The 24,449-nt window shown below is 34.5% G+C and overlaps 3 protein-coding genes across 8 annotated transcripts; 1 reads left to right on the top strand and 2 right to left on the bottom strand.

The window, feature by feature from the left end:
• Window positions 1–1,063: 1,063 nt before the first annotated feature.
• LOC124452761 (protein phosphatase 1 regulatory subunit 21-like) lies at window positions 1,064–13,125 on the bottom strand. 2 transcript variants are annotated; one of them, XM_047003369.1, is made up of 32 exons: window positions 13,045–13,125; window positions 12,773–12,857; window positions 12,581–12,651; window positions 11,458–11,535; window positions 11,048–11,122; window positions 10,729–10,815; window positions 10,132–10,202; window positions 9,665–9,758; window positions 9,537–9,595; window positions 9,207–9,253; window positions 9,080–9,127; window positions 8,959–9,011; window positions 8,552–8,641; window positions 8,334–8,378; window positions 7,771–7,872; window positions 7,230–7,318; window positions 6,915–7,051; window positions 6,723–6,812; window positions 6,357–6,418; window positions 6,217–6,282; window positions 5,997–6,077; window positions 5,627–5,695; window positions 5,451–5,543; window positions 4,727–4,765; window positions 4,550–4,612; window positions 4,277–4,345; window positions 3,771–3,839; window positions 3,514–3,546; window positions 2,902–2,970; window positions 2,496–2,537; window positions 2,190–2,288; window positions 1,064–1,628 (listed from the first exon to the last, which is right to left on the bottom strand). In XM_047003369.1, the coding sequence occupies exons 2-32, from the start codon at window positions 12,828–12,830 to the stop codon at window positions 1,434–1,436; spliced, it is 2,343 nt and encodes a 780-aa protein (XP_046859325.1). In that variant the 5' UTR covers window positions 12,831–12,857; window positions 13,045–13,125; the 3' UTR covers window positions 1,064–1,433. The 2 variants fall into 2 exon arrangements, with proteins under 2 accessions (XP_046859325.1, XP_046859324.1); XM_047003368.1 differs by lacking the exon at window positions 13,045–13,125 and having other exon boundaries at window positions 12,773–12,971.
• On the top strand, window positions 13,015–17,825 carry LOC124452760 (DIS3-like exonuclease 2). 3 transcript variants are annotated; one of them, XM_047003367.1, is made up of 2 exons: window positions 13,015–13,073; window positions 14,101–17,825. In XM_047003367.1, exon 2 carries the CDS (start codon window positions 14,123–14,125, stop codon window positions 17,549–17,551), a length of 3,429 nt encoding a protein of 1,142 aa, XP_046859323.1. In that variant the 5' UTR covers window positions 13,015–13,073; window positions 14,101–14,122; the 3' UTR covers window positions 17,552–17,825. The 3 variants fall into 3 exon arrangements, 2 of the variants coding, with proteins under 2 accessions (XP_046859323.1, XP_046859322.1); XR_006950869.1 differs by lacking the exon at window positions 14,101–17,825 and adding an exon at window positions 13,294–13,331 and having other exon boundaries at window positions 13,023–13,073; XM_047003366.1 differs by lacking the exon at window positions 13,015–13,073 and adding an exon at window positions 13,231–13,500.
• A 3,254-nt stretch (window positions 17,826–21,079) lies between these two features.
• Window positions 21,080–23,895, bottom strand: LOC124452762. Of its 3 annotated transcripts, XR_006950871.1 has the most exons (5): window positions 23,681–23,895; window positions 22,493–22,710; window positions 22,327–22,423; window positions 21,505–21,528; window positions 21,080–21,381 (listed from the first exon to the last, which is right to left on the bottom strand). XR_006950871.1 is itself a non-coding variant. In XM_047003370.1 (3 exons), the coding sequence occupies exons 1-3, from the start codon at window positions 23,818–23,820 to the stop codon at window positions 22,395–22,397; spliced, it is 387 nt and encodes a 128-aa protein (XP_046859326.1). In that variant the 5' UTR covers window positions 23,821–23,894; the 3' UTR covers window positions 21,933–22,394. The 3 variants fall into 3 exon arrangements, 1 of the variants encoding a protein (XP_046859326.1); XR_006950870.1 differs by having other exon boundaries at window positions 21,080–21,528; window positions 23,681–23,894; XM_047003370.1 differs by lacking the exons at window positions 21,080–21,381; window positions 21,505–21,528 and having other exon boundaries at window positions 21,933–22,423; window positions 23,681–23,894.
• Between the last annotated feature and the right edge of the window lie 554 nt (window positions 23,896–24,449).

The raw sequence follows: 24,449 nt of genomic DNA, 5'->3' as shown, positions 1-24,449 counted from the left end.
CCCCGAGATCACCTGCGATAGGCTTTGCTCGGGGTACGCAGGGAGAGTGCGGTCGCCACCGAAGTGTGGGCCCCTAAGCCACTGCATACTATATCGCACCCAGCTTCCACTGCTAGTTGACATCTACTATACCTAATATTGGCTTTATATATATATACAAAAATTCAAAGGCTTACGAAAGTTGTGGTATTATTAAAGTCACCACTGCGCATGCTCAGATGATTTCTTTTATAATTTGCAACTAAGCAAGCTAATTGCCACAAATGTAATGCAAGTACATATAGTTGGTCGTTGTCATGACCACGAACAATTAGTCAAGTAGACTGCGCATGCTCGAGCGCATGCGCAGATGATTTTTCCATTAAATAGTTACAAAGCATGCTATTTACTTCAAAATCGGTTCTAGTAGATGCAATTGGTCGTTGCCATGTCCATGAACTTGGGCAGCTGCTCAATTCGACTGCGCATGCTCAAGCAGACTGAGCATGCGCAGATGATTTATCTGAAAATTTGTGACTGAGCGAGCTAATTACTCTATAATCGGTACTGGTATATACAGTTGGTCGTTGCAATGACCATGTACTTGAAGAGTTGGTGGAGTTGACTACGCATGCTCATATCAATTCTCAATTGATTTGTGATGGTGTGAGCTCTGAAATTGGTGCATGTATATGCTCTTAGCAGATTTTCATTCATACATTTATGGCATGCTCTTTGTCTTTTTAGGCTTGTTTTTACAAATGCATATCAAACTCATCAACACTTTGTTAGGCTACTCGTAATATCAGTGTTAATGTTAGAGCTTATTGTTCATGCATCTAACTCCATAAGACTATAGTTCTTGCACCCTACTCCCAAAGACAATAGTTCACACACGTAACTCCCAAAGACTATAGTTCATGCACCCAACTTCCAAAGGTGCATCGATTACAATGTAATTATTACGTCGTGTAAGAAATTGATAGTATTCAATGACTCTAGAGTGGTTAAGCGCACAGTGTATTAACATTGTGATGGTTGGTTCATTTCCCGGATGGGTCAGTAAGAATTGTCACAAGGATTATTTTGGGGATGAGGAACTAGGTTGAAGATTAAGTTGTAATTAGATTAAGTAATATCAAGATAAACTAAGTAGAATGTTGAGAGACAACATTTCAAAACACGTATGCAGACAATATTTTCGTTCAACTTAAAACATGCGAGAAATGTACAGCGAACAGACATATAAAAATACATTTTTCATCGTTGCAGATTTTCAAAATCTTCAACTTAACTATAAAGCTAACCATATGAATGTATGGGCAGCTTCAGCTCTCTCCTTTTCCCTTCTAGTATCTTGTGTCATATTAACTACATCTGAAATTAAACTACATTCACAGCCTGTCATAAAAAAATGTCTATAATGTCAGTGGACATTGTCCAACGACTACTTCTTATTCTACAATATCATCAGAATTTCCCTTGTCTTTCAAAGATTGAAACCAATTTTTTCCTTTCTTGTTTTTCCCTGTTTTCAATGCATCGATTTGATCTTTCTGTGACGTCAACTTCTCAGACATTCCGCAAAGATGGTCAGTCATTGCGTCAAGTTGAACCTGGTAACTGTTTTTTGTCATTTGTACTTCATCCTAGGAATAGTTTACAAAGAAATATAAAGTTTGCTTCACCAGGGAACGTCAGTGGCAAACAAAAATTTATGTTTTACAAAAATGCTTTACAAAAATTAAACTCCTTAATAACTATACACGATAAAAAAAACAAAGATACACTCGATCATGAGACTTCAAAATAAAATAAAATAAAAATTGATAGAGAAAAAAACAATAAAATGTTCTTCGAAGTTCTTTCAACAGCGGAGAACTTTTTTGTCTCCAGCTTGTACTTGCGTTATAATGAGCATTTTGTTATAAGAGAAATCGACTATTTTGGTATGTAAGATAATTCAGACAATGTAAGAAGGATTGATTTGAGGAGAGCAGAGGAGGGGAGGGGGGCGAAACCTACTTAAACTTGGCCTACAAAATACTTAAACACCCTAAATACTTAAGCAAAGCAATTGTGATTAATGTTTAATGGAGCACAGTTTCAAAAATCTCGGAAATATAAGCGGTAGACACCGATATCTATTCAAAAGTAGAGCACACCTTCCCCTAAAAATCATAGCGGATCCATCCCCACATTGTTAGTACCTCAAGTTCTGAAATTCTCGAAATAGCAATTGCCAATTCCTTTTTGCTTTCGTCTTGCGCATTTATATTCATTTGTAACCTCTTGAATAAGCTTTCACACTGTCAAACATAATCGACAATAAATTTAATAACATCAGAGGAAACAACTTATATCGGGCATTTTCAAACGAAGGAATTTTTTCTTAGCAATTATCAAAAGTGATGAGTTCTCAATTAAGATTGTGAATCAGAAATGGTGTTATTTCAGAAACTTCATCTGTTGGCAAGACGTAAAAGCCAAGCGCAAAATGATAAATAAATACATACCTCAGAGTGGAAAAAAACGGCCTTGCTATCAGCTAGCTGCAACTAAAGAAGAAATATGGAGCGATGTTTTTAAAACAAGAAAAGTAGGACAGAAAACAACACAATGGTTTGTAAAGTGTTCGTGCCATCGATTCAAACACGAGAGGAATGTAAAATGAAAGGTCAAAAAACGTGATTGGTTAGTGATAAGCACACAAGACAAATTCACTCAATGGAGAAAAACTTTAACGCACACAAAACAGACAAAAAAGCAACAATGAAATAAAAAAAAGATTTCGTAAGAAAAAGATTGACATCACCATAATTTGTATAATATACAATCGTTTAAATAATCAGAATAACCATCCAACAAATTTACTCCTACATTGCAATGTTATCTGTAGAAGCCACTACTTAAACTCAAGACCTGTGAAGTCAATTCTGCCATCCGCTTCTTATAGTGCTCTTTGATGTAATCTTCACGAGAGACTGGTGACTAGAAAATAATTGACATTGCTACGCATTTAATATTGAAATGTAGATAGACGTTGATGAACGATACAGCACTTATGGAATAAAAAATAGAAGCTTTTAGAATACAAGCCCTATTCCACAAAAATTTGAATGAATCTATCTATATTAAGTCAAAAACTTTCCCCGCCTCTCCCCAGCAAGCACTTAGTAATTAAGTGAGATAGCTAATACTAAGTCAAAACTTTCCCCACCTCTCCCCAGCAAGCACTTAATAATTAAGTGAGATAGCTAATACTAAGTCAAAACTTTCCCCACCTCTCCCCAGCAAGCACTTAATAATTAAGTGAGATAGCTAATATTAAGTCAAAACTTTCCCACCTCTCCCCAGCAAGCACTTAATAATTAAGTGAGATAGCTAATACTAAGTCAAAACTTTCCCCACCAATCCCCAAGCGTCGCGCAATAATAAATGAGATAGCTATAGTCTTTTTAAATGTTATGGTTGTCGAGCATATGATAAGCCTCAAAAAAATCAAGCGCTTCTCCACTGTTTTAAAACACCTACCTCAACTGCATGTAAAACATTCATCTCACCAAGCTATTAAAGAGAAATTACAGAAATTGGAGAGACAATTCTCCCTCAAAACCTTAATGGAACTCGAAAATCATTTGAATAATGATTGGTTAGTGATAAGCACACAAGAATGATGATTGGTTAGTGATAAGCATCATTAACATGTGGATCATTCATTCTGGGTCAATCCACTAATATGACTGCTTTGATGTCATACCATATAATAATTAGAAATATCTTTTCGTTACCTCTACGGGTTTTTCAATCTCTTCTTCGGGTTTTTTTATCAAATCCTCCTCTGTCTTCGGGTTATCGCTCTGAAACATTGACCATACCGAAATTTTATTGTGAAAAACAGAACCTACATCAGAGATAGTCGTTCATTTATAGCGAAAATCTTTGCTGGATATAAAGAATGATTAAGTGCGAAAAAAGCAAATTTTTTTAAACATACTGCGCACGTCATCGTTAACATGTCACCGTGATGGGGTGATGTGTCAATAAATAGGTATCTAAACATTTTATATAATCTAATATCGGGGGGGGGGGGTTACGAAAGATAACAACGAACGTGGGGATATACGAGAGCCAATGATGAAGATGGGGGGGGAGAAGAGTCAACAATAAAGGGAGAGTACGAGAACTAACAATAAAGATGGGGGGTACAAGAGCTAATAATGAACATGGAGGGGGTACAAAAGCTAATAATAAACATATCGTAATTTCTGTTCAAGGGGTCAACACTAAAACAAACCTTCATTGAAATAGACACTCCTCGATTTATTTGAAGATTTTCGATCTCCTCTTGCAGAAATACCGCCTTCTATAAAATTAATTATAAAATTTTTCATACTAAACAGTAGATTGTATTTCTGTAAAATCACATTGCAAATATGGTAAATGAGCTGACTATAATGCACGTTTCTTGAAAAATTGTTTTAAAAATCGCATAGAAATATGGAATATATTTTCAGCTTTCATTGTACTAAAATACATTTCCTCTCTTCAAAAATGGTATTTGTCTAACCTGATGCTCCTTTTCATACTTAATTTGTAAAAGTTGAGCTTCAAGTAGCCAATGTTCTTTCTCCTGTTTCGTAATAAAAATGGAGAAGCACATGTGTGTTATTGTAAATCTGTGAAAATATTAACCTAACAAAAGAAAGAAGAAACCAACAGTTGCAACACAAAAATACTCTTATACCTGTTCTAACTTCGTTATTTTCTCTAAATTCAAAGCAGCCTGAAATGATAAAAAAAGAAACTCTAATTATTTCATAGACCAAATTCAGTCAAATAGTTAACTTTAAATGCTTTCTGAAAAAAAGATGCAAAGCATTTTGATCCCATTCATCACTATCCTTCATGTCACCCTTACTATCCTACATGCCGCATCTTGCTATGCAACATATCACTCCTAATCGTCCTACATGTCACCCCTTACTTTTCTACATCTCAAACCTTGCTATCCTACATGTCACCCCTTAACATCTCACATATTATTTCCTATTGTCTTGATATAAATGCGTTTGTCCAAATGTTCTTTATCGAAACATTTACTTCATTGTTTGACATGAAAGCAGGTGTTTCAGTATTTTACAATGCTCAAACACAAACATTAAAGGCATCCATTGAAAGAAACGTAGATGTCACTTGAATAGTCGTTTAAAAATTAACTATTTAGCACGGAACTTCCTAAATTCTGATTGATTAAAAGCAGTGCATTAATTTCAAAAGTGTAATCTTAATTTTCACCAAGTTTCTTTCTTTGATACTAAACCAGAACTGTCGGCGCAGCATAAATCAGATTAAAACAATTTTGCTACAATATCATGAAAATCAACAACATATCTTTTGGTGTAATTTGAGAATATAACCACCCTGATATAAAAAGTGACTTGCAAACCTACAAACTAAACAATTCAAACCTGTTTTGTCAGAGTATCTCGACTTTCATTTGAACTGCGCAATGTACAGTCGTTTTCCAATGCCAATTTATAAGGAATAGACTTTGGCAGCGGCTGAAAAATTAATAGGTGAATCGCAGAAGAACTGTTTTTTTCTTTTATAGAAGTCATACACGTATATAAATTGTCGTACCAACCTTAACTAATTTTGCAATATAATCTTTGTTTTCTTCCCTAAATTTTCTCACAACAGGAGATCCGACATTCTATTCCAAAAATATACAAGCAATTTTACGATCGACTTCATTTTTGATTAAACAAAACCGGTCTTTTCCAAAACAACTACTTCATATATAACTGCTACCTAGCCAACAAAGTGTTAAATAAATCTTATCACAGTAGTATAGTTCAATAACTCTGGGCATTCGACAGTTTATAGCCCTATGTGCTAAGAGGTACACTTAAGTAATACAAGTAAAAACCCCAGCTTTCTCTCAAATTGGTCGTACAATTTACTACTAAAGTTTACTAATCAACCATAACTATGATTTACTTTTCGGTACCTACCTTATCTGCGCAAACGCCACGAACTTGAAGGGAAGATCGCGACGAAAAGAAGTCAATGTTTGAATGCAGGAAATTTGAAATCTATAAAATCAAAATAAACATTGTGTCGCGGTTGTCCATGGAATTGCAAAAGTAAACGTGAACACAATACATTGATTTGGGTCCTGTTGTTATTGAAAAAAAGTGATTAAGAATTTGTTCATCAAACTCTAGTTTATACCTTAAACGATGATGTGACCAGTGAAGCAAGGCACGTCTCCAAACATTCTTCAGTGCTTTTCAAAGTCTAGAAACGACAAATTATGTTAAATTATTTCAAATTAAAAAGAGCAGAGAAGAATAAATTGTTTCTCGAAGAACCTGAGTAATTGTTGGCGTCTGATGTTCGATCATTTTCTTGGAGTAAAATGCAGTTGAAAGACCTAGACATAAATAAATGAATTTCCTTCATTGAAAGAAAAGATGAAGAACGATTTGGCACAAACTACGTTAAATTTCAATCTATCTAAATTAATCGACTAACTTCCTTTCTCCGTCTCACTCCTTATTCCCGTATATCCCCAATTCCTCATTCCATAATTTTCGCTACCCACAATTCCTCGCACACATTCATTCACATATATTTTCACTCCGTAATCCCCACCCCCCGTCCCCATAAGCACATTCATTTCAATGTATCCTCACTTCTTCATTAAAAACAGTAATCTCCATACAGTTGAAAGTTACCTTTCAAAACAGTGTGGATTTTTTGAGTTGTGGTGTCAAGCAAGGCGAACGTTTTAGTTACATTTGTGATTAAAAGACCACCTTCAGAACCTTAAACGAAAAAACAAGAAAGACTGTAACGCACTGACATAATATCATGGATAAAAACAATGGTGCTTCATCACTCTCTTCAGTTACGATGCCATAATTTACCTGCCGATGCTAGTAGCCTTAAATAGGTATCAAGCTCGCTGATAACGGCAACAAATTTCGAGAACTCGTGCAAAATGGCCATGCTAAGTTTTTCCATTGAAGAGGAGCAAGTAGATTTCGAGCATTCCTCTTTAGTGCTGTAATTCAAAAATGTGTCAACGTTTGTTAGTGAAAAGTATGTTAACGTGATGAAAATCAATTGCATATTTACAAATCTTATATACTCCATGCATTTACTATTATACAAGTGCAAAAGTTTTCTCAGTAAAAATTTCTATGTAATCAGACTTTAATGATACAAAATTTAATGCTGACCTTAGTGACTGGTATGAAAAAATTTTTTGAAGATAACTTGAATATTTATGAAAGGCTTCCGTAAATTCCTTGAATCCAACGGCAGTTTCCTGTGAACAAACATGTAGAATTATACACACTGCAGCCATTTCATTGAAAATGCCACCTTTTTAAGAAAAACTAGAGGTAAAATTATACACACTGCAGCCATTTCATTGAAAATGCCACCTTTTTAAGAAAAATTAGAGGTAGAATTATACACACTGCAGCCATTTCATTGAAAATGCCACCTTTTTTAGAAAAATTAGAGGTAGAATTATACACACTGCAGCCATTTCATTGAAAATGCCACCTTTTTAAGAAAAATTAGAGGTCACAAAACAGTAATAAATGATTTACAATACACATTAAAATATAAATAATTTTATGGAGAAAAGTTAGAAAAAAAAAGTAGTTTATCTCACATTTGTAGCTACAATGATACACATCAAGAAATAAATCTGACAACGTTATAAAATGACGTTTATTTTAACGTTTAACATATTATTGACAAAAAACTTACCAGAGTTAGCAAAACATCCTTAGAAACTTCACAGCTAAAGTTGTTAAAGCTTTCTTCAATATTCCGAAGTATTGTAGCATTCTGATGAAGATGTTCACACAACTACAGGAAAAACAGAAAGAACTTTCAGTTTTCATCATGGTCGACACATTACGTCCTCTTCGTCTTTCCCTAAGATAAACTCTCAATAACTATGAAAAAATCGCTACAACTTAAACCCTTGTAGCTATAAGATAAACTGTCGGTAACTAGGAAAAAATCGCTACAACTTTAACACCTGTAGCTATAAGATAAACTCTCAATAACTAGGAAAAAATGGGTACAACTTAAACACTTGTAGCTATAAGATAAACTCTCAATAATTATGAAAAAATCGCTACAAGGTAAACACCTGTAGCTATAAGAGAATGGTTTGTTTGCCAGCGAAAACAATTTGTGTAATACAGCAACTCGTTGCTTTAGATTTACATTTTACTATGAAGAATTTCAAAATGCAATTTTCTTAACAATTTTCTTCTTGTGTAGATTTTTCATCATTATTACATAACGCTCCACATATTTACCTTTCGAGATATATCTGTAGGTTGCTCAAACAGATTCCGAATTCGCTAAAAAAATAAAATTTTGATCGACTCAGTGCATTTTTAAGTCGTTTTTTGGAATTCGCCAAGTTTATTTATGGCTATGCATAAAGAGATGAATATAACAGATGGGAAAATCCTACAAAACAATTTAACTACAACAAAAATGAAACACAAATTAAAAATACAATTTTACTAACCTGTTCCATGTAAGTGTGATAATCAGATAGACCAGCTAAAAAGACTCGAAGAAGATCCAAAGCTTCACTAACAAGTTTCTTTATTTTCCCCTAAAAATATACAAAACTCAATTTAAACTAGGGATCCAAGAATAGTGCAAAGTTTAAAAAAAACACTTTCCGCTTGTAATTTTAATAAGATAAGTCAAATAATTTATATCAAACATTTTATCGATAAATTAATCAGTCCTAACAAAGAATCATGACTAAAACATCATCTTCATTAACTCAAATTTCATTTTCATAAACATTATGTGCGAGCTACAGATCTTGTGATAGGATGGAAAACAATTTAGGACTGTAGTGGTTTCCGTTATACTTCACGTATACGTACATGTATCGTTTGATGAAGAAAATTTAGTAAATACCTGACGCTTGAAGTCATGAGAAGGAATATTTAATTGATTGAAACTACTGAAACCTAAACATTGAAAATAGGGGAAAAATATGCAAGAAATACAAAGAAGTGTGGGAAATCCTCAAACTAACATGTATCGTTAAAATTCACTTTCTCTGCAACGATCTTTACTAAGGTTTCTGTAAGAAAATGAGGACCAGCCATAAGCAAGTACTGTACATAAAATGAAATGATAACGTATGTATATCAATAGTTTACCATATTTTTCCACCAGTTTCTTATTGAAAACTTGTGCCTGCTGTTCGCTATAAAAAAGGATTCTAGCATGAATAGGGTTTGAATGACTTAACAAACTTGTCGAGCTTTATTGAAGCTCCAAAACCAGTAAACATTTTTTCCATTCTCTAAGCACGAATTTATCAATTGACACTAGCAAAGCAGATTAAATTGCATAGACTTATTTTATTGTAAGTAAAATTTCAACAAACATATCGAAAATGTTTTCTCTTTCTGAAACACAAACATAAAACTGAAATTGTATAATCTACAACAAATGAGACTTCTATTCTTTCTACTAATATATTCTACCTTTTCTCTGACTTTATGGAAATGGTCTTGAGTTCTTCAAGGCATTTTTGTAACCGCGCCTAAGTAAAAAAAAACTGTGATGGTCTTTGTTGTTCTTTTACAAGCAGAATGGATTGTGTGAGTCAAACCTCGAGCATTGCCTTTTCTTCCTGAAGTTTCTGAACAATAATTTTATGTTTCTCGTTGTTTTCATCGACGATTCTCTGATGATTTGTGGATATTCTACACATCCAAAAGTTTATTTGCTGTCAGCAGACATTATACAGCAAAGATCTGTCTACAAGCCCCCAATTCATAAGCCCTCCGGTGAATTAGCCCACAACAGTCGTGATAGCAAAGTCATTCAACAGAGAAGACAATGTTCACATATAATCCCACTGCCATATAAGTCCTTATATTTAAAACATGATAATAAGGACTGTGCTGTGTGTACTGAAGTATAATATAGACCATGAACAGCCCCCCACCCCACCTCCTGTATGTAACTCCCACTTATATCAGTCAATAAGAAATATTAACTCAGACTCGTACTTAAGCTTCAATCAATAGAATAATAAAAAACAAATTAAATGATAATATACATATAAGTACATACTTCTCGTTTGACTTAAGTTTTTCTTGCAGGTCAAGTACGACAGCTTTGTGTTTCTGACTCGACTCAAAAAGCTAGAAAGATTATAAATAAGCACATATGCAACTAATTATGTTAGGGGGCATTATTAAACATATACATGCAAAATTTTACAGTGGGAGGACTGTTACTTCATACAGTATCATCACCATGTCATTACCATCATATGAAAAATACACAGACTCCTACAAAATACATATAATACCAAGCTGGTTCTATAAATGCATGCAGACTGAGCAAACAAAAATGAGTGCGGTCAAGAGTGCTAAAGTTCTGAACGCAAAACATGGCTAGGTGTTGTGAAGTAGTCTGCTTTCATTATGAAACAAAGATAACTGTTGATAAAGAGAACATACTTTTTCTGTGACTAACTATAAGGTTTTACCTCTTCATTTATTAATACTAAAGCAACACACGTACGCATGGCCACTCACAAAAATAAACAAGGAACAAATACACCACTGTAAGCACAAATAATATTTTCCTTTCAGTCATCAGATGACCAAACAGGTCTTAGTTTAAAGACACTTGTTTCATCAAATAGTGTGTACACGTAAGTACCTCTCGCTGTAATCTTTCATTTTCTTCAATTTTCATTTGCAAATCCTCAGCAGCCACACCATCAACAAATGGATTTGAATTTGCAATCTAAACAATATTTCAATACACATACATAGTAGCCAATGAATGAAGAACTTCCACTACTTTTATACAAATAATTCTACATTGGATATTTAATCGTCGTTTTCACTTTGATCTTACATTTGTGTTATCAAATGCAAAAGGCTTGTCAATAGCAAAAGTTGCTTTAAACAAACACAAGACATACTGTGCATAAATAAGCAAAATTCTTTTATACAGTGTATTATGATTTACATACTTTGCTTGATGTTTTATTCTTTGCAGATGCTGTTTGGTCCAGTTCATCCTGAAGAATTCCAACTCTTTTTGATAACTAAAATATAAGAATTGAAGAGGGAAATCAAACAAGCAGTCATAGGACAAATCTCATTGGACTACCCTGCAAAACTACCCTGCAAACCTTGGCAGTTTAGGAAACTCTTAACTGTTTTGAAAACTTTTATGATAACGTGTTTGAAATGCAAAAGTAATTTGTATAATTTTGCAACAAATCAATTTATTCAGTCCAAAAATGATGTGAAAATAATGATAAAGAAATTGCACACAAAAATTATAATCATACATGTTAATTTTTTTAACAAGTAGTACAACAAAATACAATGTTCTACACAAAGTAAAACTTATAAAAAAATGCCCCAAATCTGTCACCTGATCATTTCTAAACTGTAAACTGTCCAATTCTTGTTCATATTTTCTAATGGCTTGTTCTCGATGTTTCAATTTCTCCTATAGTTAAAACAGTTAACAAAAAAAAATGATCTACAAAATAGATGACCAAATTACTGCTATCTCATTGTTTAAGGAAAATTTCCAACATTGCAGGAGTGTAAATAAACAGAAATGACTTGAACAATAAATATTGCTTTGTCAATACTTTTTGTAGTCAGTCTACAATTAACTTTGGAAAATATAAAACAGAAAATGAAAATACAAAAAAAGCACTTTTGGTTGGTTGAGGGTTTGGTAGGACTAGGTCCCCTACAAAATCTACTATGGCAACAAAGCATGCCTATAGCCACCTAGTTATAGATGGTGGCTAACTGCAAGAACTAAATGTGCTTTAACGAGGACCCACAGGAGGGTGTGTATCCCAGTGAGGTTTTCGAATTCATAAACCTGTAAATTAAACCACAAACAAGTAAGGCTTCCTTCAACTTGTTTCAATTAATCCAAGCAACTTCAATTCAGCTGGTAGGATGCACTGCAAACTGTTGGTTAGCAAACCACAATAAATAAATGAGCTCAGGAAACTCTTTCAAATCCCACTTGTGCAACTTCTCCCCTAACCTCTTCTATAGTATGATCTCCAAATAAAAGATCATTGTTATTACAACATAAACTTTCCATCTCTTCTAGTATGTCTCAACCCATGAATACAGATGACTCTCCAGAATGCCTTGATGCTCACCCACTGACACACATACAGAGCCAATGACATAAAAGATTTTGATTCATCAATTCCTTAAACTAACACTAAATATTCATTCTAGTGCTAATCCTAAAACTTTAATAATACTATGAACATTAACCCTTAAAGTAAGTAAAAAACCCTTTAGCACTCTAAAAAGTCGTAAAGTTGAAACACGATCAACCCAATTGTTGGCTACAGGCTTGCACAGAAAATTGACGATTTGTATTAATATAACAAATTCTACACATTAACAGTGGCATGATTGCACAGCCAATTAAGCCTGGTTGCTAAAACATATAGGTAACATTCAGGTTTTCTTCATATGCCAATTATTGCTAAAACGCTATGGTTGTTACTCACTTCCTGCGATCTTTGCGTATCTTGTCCCTCTATTACAGCCTTCTTTAAAACTGCATTTTGAGCCCTCAGCTAAAGTCAAATGAGAAAATAAAAAGTTCCAAATGAGGTAAAGTCAATTGTACACATAGTACAAATATGAAGGATGAAATCATGCATGTCAATTTGAGTAATTGTATATTAGTATTGTTTACTTTGCAAATTCTGTTGCCAGTTTTTGATACTTTTCAGGCAGCTTGAGATCATCTCCCATAGCGTATGTTAAAGTTACGCACAGTAACTACAGTAAATCATAGGTTTCCGATAAATAATGATGAAATCTTAATTCAAATTTTCACAATTGTCAAACTTGGCAAATTATCCAGTCGCCGCCATCTTGGCGCACGCTGCAAAACTTTATCAAAACGTTATGTAAGAAAAATGTAAGAAGCGAATGAAAACATGATAATAAACAAGGATCTGCCTACTTTAGTTGCCTGATACCACCAGAATAAAGGTTTGTTTTGCTTTCATTAGAGTAGAAGTGCCGAAATGCCCATTTTCATATGTTTAACTAACACTCCTTCCTCCCATTTATTACCATTTATTACCAATATTATTGTCACCCGATTCGCTTTGTGATGCATTACTAACAACAGAGCACTGATTCCTAACAAGTTCCCAAAAGCGATTCCCACATAATTATTGAATCGCAGAATTATTCTTCACTTTATTAGTTTGTTACCACTTCATTTTTTAACTATGTGAACGAAGCGCACCAGTCCTGACTCAAAAAAATAAAAATGAAAGGTGAAATGACAACTGCTGACAAAAAAATTTACGGATTACAAAATGACTTTTCTTTGAATTGTGACGTCATAATGGTGAAAAAAAGTCTAAGAAAAGATTGCATTCCCATCTTACTGAAGATTTTTGAGTGGAAAGTGAGTTCTTAAACAGTAGGCTTTGTTCTAGATGTTCATATTACATTGTTCTTGTCATGAAATGTATTCTGAAATATCTCCAATTACTGTGCAATTTTGACAATAAAATACAATGCTTTCTCTTAGACTTATTCCACTATAAAATTTTATACCATTGACTTCATTCTGAATAAATCTGATATTTTCCTCTAGTTCATGCCAGACTTTTGTTTCTATGCAAATTTTAAAATTTTGTGATATCATATGTGACCATTTGTAATAGTCATAAGCTTTTTCATTGTTTCTACATTTTAACATTTTTGATGCTTTTATTTTTACTTGTACCTTGCTGTAGCAGCAACAGCCATACAAGTGCTTTTGAATCACCAACTGCATGCATCTAAGTAGTACAATATAAATCAATGGATGATTGTTAAATTTAGGATTTTTTGAAGTATTCTAACTTGGAATTCATACATGACTTACATAAGCAGAAACAATGTATAAGACGTTTTAAACTGAATATTTTGCTAAATGTGTGTTTGTCACCCTTCAAACATCGAGTTGTAAGATTATCATGCTAACATAGTATGATAAACACTTTCTTCAATTTTTATAGAGTTAACTTGGGAGTGAATTCTTAATGGAGTCTTCCAAAGATGCAATGCAGCAAGTGAGCATTAAAAAGGGGAATGATGAGGTAAAGCTTCAAATAGAAGATATTGATTGTAACACAAAGCAAAAAAAGCATCGACGTAAACGTGGTAAAAAACACAATATACAACACTCTGAAACATATAGTGAACATTTAATGTTCAAAACTAAGAACAAAATCCCTGGAACGTATTTTTCTGATGAGGTTGATGGTTGTATTATAAATCAGGTAAAACAAACAGTTGTTGGTAATCAGACTTCAACAACCGATCAATCTTGTCATGGACGTCAGTTTAGAGGAAAGATCACAAGACCTCATCGTCATCAAATCTTTCATGACAAGGTTAAGAAGTGTAATAATAACATGAAATTGTCAAGTAATGCAACTGCTGAAACAAATGAACAAAGTGGATATGGCGCACCAAACAATCCACAGCCTTGGGTAGAATTGCAAAATAGTGTGTCTGCGAGACAGAGAATTGTATCTAAGAAGCATATGTCTACTTATTCTACTCCCTTACTAGGGATGTTTTTGTCTCCCGAGGGTACTCCCTTTTCCAGGGAGTCTTTCTCCCTTAATAGTTCTCCATTATCAAAGGATTGTTTCTCACCCAAAATTTTTCCATTATCCGAGGATTCTTTGTCTCCTAAAGGTTCTTCTTCATCTAGAGAGTCTTTGTCCCATAAAACCTCTCCCTTGTTCAAAGAACCTGTGTCTCCTAAAGGTAGGAAATCATCAAAGAAAAAAACCCAGAACGTGAAGAAGCTATTTGAAGAATATTGGAACAAAGATGACTTATCACATGCATTGAAGAGAGGCTTGATCTTTCAGGGCAGTTTAAGAATTAGTCCAAAGAATTATGAAATGGCTTGGGTTACTGTAAAAGAATATAAAAGAGACGTTATGATTTTGGGTATGCAACCCAGGAATAGGGCACTTGATGGAGATATAGTTGCCCTTCAAATACTACCAAAAGAGAATTGGAAAATACTGCACCAAGAGATGAAGTTTTATATGGATAATGATGTGAGTGCTTCTTCAAAAAATAAATCTGTCGAGGAAATGAAGAGCGGTGTAAAAACACAGCAAGAATTTGAAGATGCTGTAGAAAAGTTAAAAGGCATTCATCTCTCTTTGGAAAAAGAGAATTGTGTTAAAACGTCAACAATGAACTCTTTAAAGTTCCATGAGACAAAAGTTTGCATTGATGAGACGGAAAAATCTGGGAGCTTGCATGTTATACAGAATGAAGAAAATTCAGGTAAAAACTCGAAAAACGAAGACGGGAAAGGTCAAAGTTCAGGTAAAAACTCGAAAAACGAAGACGGGAAAGGTCAAAGTTCTGGTAAAAACTCTCTAAAGATAACGACAAAGACGTTAAAAAATGAAAAAGAAATGGATATTACGAGTGTTCCTGAAGAATATATTCAACGAACAGCTAAAGTTGTTTACATTATCGAGGTAAAACATCCTAGGGTTGCTTGCGGCTATTTAAGACCAATGTCGGACCCGAAGGACCCGGATGGTTTATTTTCTCCAACAGACTGTCGGCTACCTCGACTACGTATAGCCCGTGATGATTGTCCAGCTGGGTTTTTCGATCGTCCACAAGATTTTGCTTCAACCTTAATGATTGCTCGCTTGACTGATTGGAAACGTGAAGCGCCACGTGACTCATTTTTTGCGAAAGGAGTTTTTGCAAGAAGTCTTGGAGAGGCAGGAGAAATCGAGCCTGAAACAGAAAGTATTTTAGCGATCAATGAAATCGATACAAGTCCTTTTACTCAAGATGTGCTTGATTGCCTGCCAAAACAACTGCCTTGGAAGATCCCACTTGAAGAGCTGGAGGCACGCCGAGATTTTCGTGAATACTGTGTCTTTACAATTGATCCATCCAGTGCTCGTGACCTCGACGACGCTCTTCATTGTATTCAGCTTGACGATGGGTTTTTCGAAATAGGTGTTCATATTGCTGATGTTAGTTATTTTGTCAAGAACGATACAGCACTTGATAAAGTTGCGTGCTTAAGAGCAACTTCAACGTATATGGTGCAGAAGGTCATTCCAATGCTTCCTAGATTATTGTGTGAAGAACTTTGCAGTCTAAATCCATGCGAAGATCGTCTAACATTCTCTGTTGTTTGGAAGGTTGATAAGAATGGGACAATTTATGATGAGTGGATTGGCAAAGGGATTATCCTGTCTCGGGCAAAGTTATCGTATGAGCATGCGCAAGATATGATAGATAAACCTGAGAAAGTTTGGAAAGAAGAAGAACATCCATTGTTAGCCAATGGTGCTTCTGTAGATGAAATCGCCAACTCCGTTCGTAATTTAAACAAGATTGCGCTCAAATTGCGTCATAAGCGTTTCGAAAATGGAACACTTCGACTTGACAAGGCTAAAGTATTTTTCAATCTGGATCGTGAAACTGGGCTTCCTATTGGTTGGCATGAGTACATACAACGCGAGAGCAACAAGTTGATTGAGGAATATATGTTGTTGGCAAACATGGCCGTAGCTCGTCGCATTTATTTGGCATTTCCACATAAATCTTTGTTGCGTTGCCATCCAAAACCTGACTCAAGGCAACTGGAAGAAATCTGCGCTCTATGTAAGCCTTTGGGAGTAGATTTTGGTCATGAATCGTCCAAAGGCATTCAAGATACCTTAAACACATTTACTCCTAATACTCCTGAGTATCTGGTCCTGTCACATCTTTGTATGAAACCTATGAAACCCGCGAAATATTTTTCTTCGGCAACAGCTGAAGGAGATCCAGAAGAGTTCAAACATTATGCTCTCAGTGTTCCGCTGTATACACATTTCACCTCACCAATTCGTAGATATCCTGATATTATTGTACATCGATTGCTTGCGGCTAGTTTGGGAGTGAAAGATGCTCCTGAGTTCGTGTCTGAAGATCTTCAAGTAATAGCAGATCACTGTAACGATAGAAAACTCGCTGCTAAGAAAGCAAGCGAGGCAAGCATTGATCTATACCTTGGTGCGTTTGTTAGAGATTGTGGTCCACTTACCGAAGACGGTATTGTTGTTAGTGTGATGCACGAGTCACTGGATGTGTTGGTACCTCATTTTGCAATCATCAAACGTGTTTACTTTAAATTTTCCGACGAGGTGAAGTCGTTTCGGTTTCAGGAAGGGCACAAAGACCGCCCTGCAAAAGTTGTGGTAACTTGGAAAGGTCCATATGATGAACGAAAAACCGATGACTTACAAGAAAAGCGCCATGCAGATAAGAAGATTGGTGGACATGAAGATGTTCATCCAACGAGTACGGCTTCCTTAAAAATATTTTCGCCTGTGAAAATTCTTTTGAAAACCGAAGGAGACAACTCTAAAAATAAAAGTGGACTCAAGTTCTCTGGAGAACTTTTGCCGAATTTATTAATATAGCAGAGTTGCAATTTGGCTTTCCATCCTGGACTTTGTAAATTTTTTTGCACGTAAAAATATTGCAACATTGACTAAGTGATTTTGTTGTGCATCAGGGCGTGGGAGAGTATCTAAGTTAATGTTTCTTAAGTGGAATTGGAGTACAATTTCGAAGAAAAACGTGTTCCAGACCATATATAGTTTTTATGAAAGAATTAGCTACAATTATTTCTCTGTTGTTTAAAAAAAAAGATGATCTTCAAAATCGTTGTTATTAAATTTTCTCAATCAAAAACATCGTTATTCGTGTGTTGTCTTAAGCAAACGTCAATACATCTGTCAAAATATTGGGAAAAAATCTTTTCTAGTTGCGTGGTGAAGTATAACGCATTCTCATATGTATAAAAACTTTAGCTATTGAATTGCAAAATCAATTCCCGATCTTTTTTCAACGTTTGAATTCGGCATATAACAACGATTGTATGAATTGATTGCACCATCTAGTGCATATGGGCTTAACTGGGATTCATTCTTGACAATTAAACGCTTTATGTCTGCTTAACGCATTTAAATCATTTTAGTTCAATTCCTAGGGTAAAATGTGAAGTCTCTCCTGAAGATTTCAATTAAGTAGTGCAAACCCTTCTTGAGATATCATTCTTTTATAGGGATTAATGGAATTGGCAAATTGGATAAAAAAAAGGCCAATTCATTGCGCTAAATTAAATTATTTGTCAACAAATAGGTTAGATATTAATTAAACTCAAACCCTTCTGAAATCTACAGCAACTTTTGACGAACAGATCTATGTACCAAAGCATGACCATACACAACTCAAGCTTGGAAGTATTTTATTAATTTTGAAGGGTGAAATAATTTGTTTCATAAAATTTTAATCAAACAAATTATTGTTACAATTGTTTTTCTTCCACGATAAAATGCGAGGAGAATAATGGTTATAATGTTTAGTTATCAATTACAGATTTTTTATATAGTACCGTTGAATCCATAAAGTTTTTATTTTGTTTTCATGTTTATTAAACGAAAGCAGCATATAATAATCGAAAAACCATTGTCAAGTTTAAATCTTCTGTTGCTCCTCTATAAAGGAAATAACATGGCGGGACGCACAGACGTTCTTTGCGTGCCTTTGATTATAGTATTCATATATCTGAGTGTTAGTGTCTATAAAATGAATCTTATGACACCAGATGGAATAAGTGTTACATTTTTAGAAAGGGATATAGCTATGAAGGGTGAAACCTTTATATTATCAGCGATTTGGGTACAGAAAAATGACAAAAATGGCTGCTGTCGCTTTGCAGCGTCGAGGAGAACGTTTATTGTCCTGATGTTACTCATGTGTGGTGACATTGAATCATGCCCTGGTCCTGATCAAAGTAAGCTTGACATGTTTACTACTAGACGTGGTCTTAAGATATTTCATCAAAATGTTAGGGGCTTATTTCCGAGCTTTCTCAATGTGCACGAGTTGCTGAATCGGAATAAACGCATGGATGTCTTATCTCTATCAGAAACTTATATAATCGAGGAAGAATATAACGATAATGATGCATTATTTGCAATAGATGGATATACGTTTATCAAACGAAATAGGAAGAAAGGTCAGGGTGGTGGTGTAGTTATCTACTTGAAAGATAATTGAAGATGGAAAAGGAGGCAGGACTTGGAAAGTGAAGAAATTGAGAATATTTGGATTGAAGTTTTAATACCGAAGTCAAAAGGTTTTTTGCTTGGTATATTCTATTGACCACCAGAGACCTCGAAATATCTATCGACTGATTTTAATATTGTCTTCAAAGATATGCTACAAAAATGTTCAAATGAAAACAAAGAGACTATTATGCTTGGGGACTTAAATGTCAATTTCATGAATAATGATCATGATAAAGATATCAAGAGTGTTTTTCGACTTTATGGATATAAGCAGATTGTTAGGAAGGCCACTCGTATAACAAATAATTCAGCAACTCTCATTGACCACAAATTACCCTACGTTTTTATTTGACTGTGATGTTTTTCCGACTTGTATAAGCGATCACGACATGGTTGGTGCGTAAGAAAGATGAACAATTCAAAATGTACACCAAAAATTATTACGTGTCGCAATTATTCGACATATAACTCAAATAACATGAATAAAGAATTTAATGAAAGTATTTGGGAGCCTTTAAATAATACTGATGATGTTAACGTAGCTGTGGCTTATTTTAATCAAACAGTAAAATCGATAATTGACAAACATGCACCGCATAGTGTTAAAAAAGTTCGAGGAAAACCTTGCCCATGGCTTCATAATGATCTTGTTTTGGGTGGGGACCGGTTAGGTTACGAAGTCGGGGTGTGCAATGACGACGGACCCGTTCGTGCAAGACCGGTACACTCAGGGAGGCCGCTACAAGCGACGAAGATCGACAGAGGTTGTGAACCTCTCCCCCGCGAACGAAACCAACAGAGAACAAAAATGGAGAGATAAAGGATCTCTCGACGACACTAAGCTCTGGCATAAATGCCAGAACGACGAGACAAGATATTGAAAAAGGACAGCAAGCTGCCTTTTCGCAATCTACACGACGAACGGCGTATGACGAATCATAATGATCTTAGAAAATGCATGACTAATCGAGACCGAATGTCAAAAAAAGACACGAAAGTCCAACACGGTTGAAGATTGGAATATCTACAAAAAGTTACGGACATGTAACAACAAATTAAAATCAGCAAAAAGTTCATTCCAAAGAAAGCTTTTGGATGAAAACTCACTAAACCCCATGAAATTCTGGCAAGTAATTAAGACGATTCTTCCTTTTCGTAAAACCGTAACATCAATTGATGGAAATATACCAGATAAAGTAACTTTAGCAAGTCAAGCGGAGAATTTCAGCAAATACTTTTCTACAGCTGCAAATAAATTAAAGCACGACACAATAAAACTGGTGAATTTTGTTAGGAAATTTCCAAAAACAATACATTCACGTTCGTCCTACCTTTTTAAAATACAAAGTGTCTCAAATGCTTTTGTCCTCAAAGAACTTAGAAAAATGAAAAGGAATAAGGCATGTGGTGTTGATGATTTGCCTCCTGGATTGCTGAGGGATTCTTGTGAGCATATTTGTCAACCACTGGCATATATAGTAAACTTGGCCATACAGACAAACAAAATACCTAGAGTTTGGAAAACTGCAAAAGTGGTTCCAATCCATAAAAAAAGGTTCTAAGGACAACCCAATGAATTACAGACCAAATTTCTATTCTACCTGTACTATCAAAAGTACTTGAGAGGGCTATACATCAGCAGTTAATGAAATACCGAGAAGAGAATAGATTATTGACAGATTATCAATTTGGGTTTAGATCGAATAGATCAACTAATGTGGCTGCAACTATATTTGTTGACAATATCAGAATAGAGGTTAACTGTGGAATTTGGTTGGCGCTGTGTTCATTGATCTAAGTAAAGCCTTCGGTACAATAAGTCATAGCTCTTTACTGAGTAAGCTGCCAGAATTTGGAATAGTGGGAAATGAATTAGAGCTGTTTACTGATTATTTATTTGAAAGGCAACAAGTTGTTCACTTAGGTACAAGACTATCAAATATTCAAACAGTTTACAATGGTGTTCCTCAAGAGTCAATACTGGGTCCACTTCTTTTTATCATCTTTTATATTTTTACATTCCTGATTGTATCAGCGAGAGTCAGTTTTTGATGTATGCTGATGACTCAGTAATTTATTCAGCTGGTAAAAATGTTGAAGAGATTGAAAAAACGTTAACAAATGGTTGAAAGCTTATTGCTGATTATGTTGATGAGAATGAACTGATCATTAATCTGAAAAAGGGTAAGACTGAGGCTATGTTATTTGGAACAGCAAAAAGGATCTCACTCCAAAATCGTCAGATGCAAATCAACTATCGTGATACACCAATAAACAACATTAAAACATATACGTACCTGGGCTACATACTAGATAAAAACCTAACAATGCAAGAAAATTTTGATAAAGCATATAAGAAGTCCTGCAACCGACTTAAGCTCTTATCTAAACTACGGCATTTTATGAACGCAGACACAGCTCTAAGGATATACAAAACAATGATTCAACCTGTCATGAATTATGCTGGAATGCTTAAACTGCAACTAACAGGTACCCAGTTAAGTAGAATGGATTCAATTGAAATGAGATTACAAAATATGATTCAAGTTTCGGGAAAGTTGGTACCCTCTACTTTAAAGAGCGTACAAAAACGAGCTTGTAAAACAGTGAGGCAATGCTTGGACAAAAAAAAACATGTGCCAATTTCCATGATTACTTTGAAATAAATAACAAAAATTGTCATACAAGGAACATGGGATCTCTTATAAGAATTCCAAAAGTCAAATTAGATTTTGCTAGACAATCTTTTTACTTTCAAGGTAATAATAATAATAAATATAAAGAAAATGTTTTTTAGACTAAAAAATAACTTCTGTAAGAGGCAATATTTACGAATAAGAAGATTATATATTGTGGCAGAATTTGGTTCTCTTCGCGGGAGATACAAATTGAGAGAGAAAAATTTTGAAAAAGATAACTGTGCAGTCACGAGAGAAACGTGTTATCCAGAGGTTGGTTCGTGCTCTGATGGTCGCAGAAGCGTGTTTTTGATAAGCATGATTGTATTGGTCTATGTTCTGGTGGTTGCACTATGTGTTTTTGATGAAGCAAAGTAGAATTAGTTTTTATTTAGGTGGTCATTCAGAGTGATTCTTATTAAGAAAAAAGCACTAAATTACCTAAAGAAACATTGAGATGAAACGTGAAATCCATTGTACTGGTCCACTAAGTCTCGATACACTGTTTTTCATAGCTGGAGCTTATTCTGCTTTCTCTCTAAAAAATTCCAGTTCATCTCTGTTTCACTCTTATATTTATTGATGTCAATGGTTAAGTTTTTCTTACCCAAATGATCTTGCGTTACTTTTTTTTCATTGTTATCTTCAGTCTTTGGCTCTTTCTCAGAAATGCTTTCTTTACCAAATTGTGAGTTTTTTTCCATATTGGATTTGTCTTTGTTCATTTCCAAGTGCCTGCTCTCATTCTCTGATTTGATGTAAAAATCTGTTTGGTGTCCACTATCTTTAGTTACTTCCATTGAGGTCATTATTGGCCGATAGTTCCTGATGAAAGAGACGCTTGTTGAGATTTATTCTGGGTGGTGGAGGAACGTCTCTTATATTGCCTGAAAAACTTGTTGTAATTCGGGAGTATAACACAACTATACAATGCTTCTTAATATGTAAATAGAAAATATGTCGAAATCACGAACCATTTCAGGAATCATACGATATCCCGAAAAAAAAAACACTCGTTGTTGGTATGTTAACAATGGTTGCATAACTTTTCGAGTTAATTCTCTACTGTAAAATGAATATCTTATTTTTCATTCCTCATTATAGCACTAAGAATGGCGAATATATAGTAAGGCAATATGTCAGGTAACTCAGGTTGATTATCAAAACAGTTTGAGATACCTTTTCATTTACCTCTAAATTTTTTCATTCTCAGAAATCAAAATGTACTATTTAGCGATAACGTTAGCCGTCAAAACCTTGCATGGTGTTCGTAAAAAACAAACACATTCATACTCTTTCATATTTTTTGAATTGAACAGAACAATATTTTGACGATATTGTATTTTCATCCCGATATACTGGCGAAGTGTTTACATTCTTCGTAAGAATAAAAGTTTGAAGGTTTTTTTTTAAATAATAAAAACACGCATTGAAAAAAGCCAAATCAAGGACGATGCGCAAATGATGATCGCTTTCGTTTTTGATTTTCAGCATAGATTCAACAAGCAACAAAAATTTATGTGTTTTATAAATTCAACATCTATAGCTAGTAATGTGTTTTAAATAAGCCGAAAAAAGATTATTTTCTTTTAGCTTACTATAGATAACAAAGCCTCCAAAAAACTGAATAACTACAATTGAAAATTCAACCCTGATAAAAAGTATTATCAAGCTGTGACTGTTGCAACTTGCAAAGTAAGATTGTTTTAAAACTGCTGTCTCAAAACCATTTGCGGGTAAGTATAAGTATAACCAGCAATAGCTACAAATAAAGAATGTTAAAAACTCTTCCTACCTTTCATTGCTTTTCTTCACTTCTGTCGAGACACTTTCTTCCACGGGCAAATTCTCTGCCGACCGACTTTTGCAGCCATTGCTTAAACAGACTAGACCTAAGATAAATAAGATAGACGCCAAAAGTGTTGTAGATTTCATGCTTTCAGGCTATTCGAAACTCTGCTGCTTGTGCTTTTACTGAGCTGTAATAGTATGTACTGAGGTTTGGGAAATGTTCACGTATTTTATACGTAACTATATCGCAACACTTTAATTGTTGTCAAGATAATATTTCAAAAAAGGGCCATAGGATATTGAGTTAAGTGCGAGTTGGTATGTCTTTTGGAGGTTTCAATAACAGACACCGTGCGTTTATTTTGGATATTTGACCTGGTAAAGATCTCACCGTAACTGAGAAAGCTAACGGAAGTTTCAAACGTAAATATGTTTTCATAAAACGTAAAAAAATGGATAAAATTTTTTTTTTTGATATTATTATATTAAAAAGTTGATATTTGCAAAAGAAGATTAAGAATTCTTTACATTGGTAGTTAAGATGTCCCGTTTAACCATTAGATGGACTAGGAAGAGAAAACAACGTTTACACAAACTGTGCTTTTTAAAATAGACTTCATCTTTAAAAGTATTTCTTCTCATATGCTTATTATTATGAATGTTGGTAAAACGGAAGCTGTGGTGTGTTGTGTTTTTGTAAAAACCAAATAACCAATTACATTCTTTTAGAACTCATCAAGTTCTCTAATCATGCATGTGATTTTTATGTCGCC

Source organism: Xenia sp. Carnegie-2017, unplaced genomic scaffold (genome assembly GCF_021976095.1).
Source record: "Xenia sp. Carnegie-2017 unplaced genomic scaffold, XeniaSp_v1 HiC_scaffold_25, whole genome shotgun sequence".
Taxonomy (NCBI): Eukaryota; Metazoa; Cnidaria; class Anthozoa; order Malacalcyonacea; family Xeniidae; genus Xenia; species Xenia sp. Carnegie-2017.
This window is presented reverse-complemented; position numbering and strand designations above follow the sequence as displayed.

Coding starts and splice junctions, on each gene's coding strand:
- LOC124452762 (XM_047003370.1), bottom strand. CDS start 23,820: ATGAAATCTACAACACTTTTGGCGTCTATCTTATTTATCTTAGGTCTA. Junction 22,711..23,680: donor GTGAAGAAAAGCAATGAAAG/GTAGGAAGAGTT, acceptor CTCTTTCATCAG/GAACTATCGGCCAATAATGA. Junction 22,424..22,492: donor AGTAACGCAAGATCATTTGG/GTAAGAAAAACT, acceptor GGAATTTTTTAG/AGAGAAAGCAGAATAAGCTC.
- LOC124452761 (XM_047003369.1), bottom strand. CDS start 12,830: ATGGGAGATGATCTCAAGCTGCCTGAAAAGTATCAAAAACTGGCAACA. Junction 10,816..11,047: donor AGAATAAAACATCAAGCAAA/GTATGTAAATCA, acceptor AATATTGTTTAG/ATTGCAAATTCAAATCCATT. Junction 9,759..10,131: donor AAACTTAAGTCAAACGAGAA/GTATGTACTTAT, acceptor TTGGATGTGTAG/AATATCCACAAATCATCAGA.
- LOC124452760 (XM_047003367.1), top strand. CDS start 14,123: ATGGAGTCTTCCAAAGATGCAATGCAGCAAGTGAGCATTAAAAAGGGG.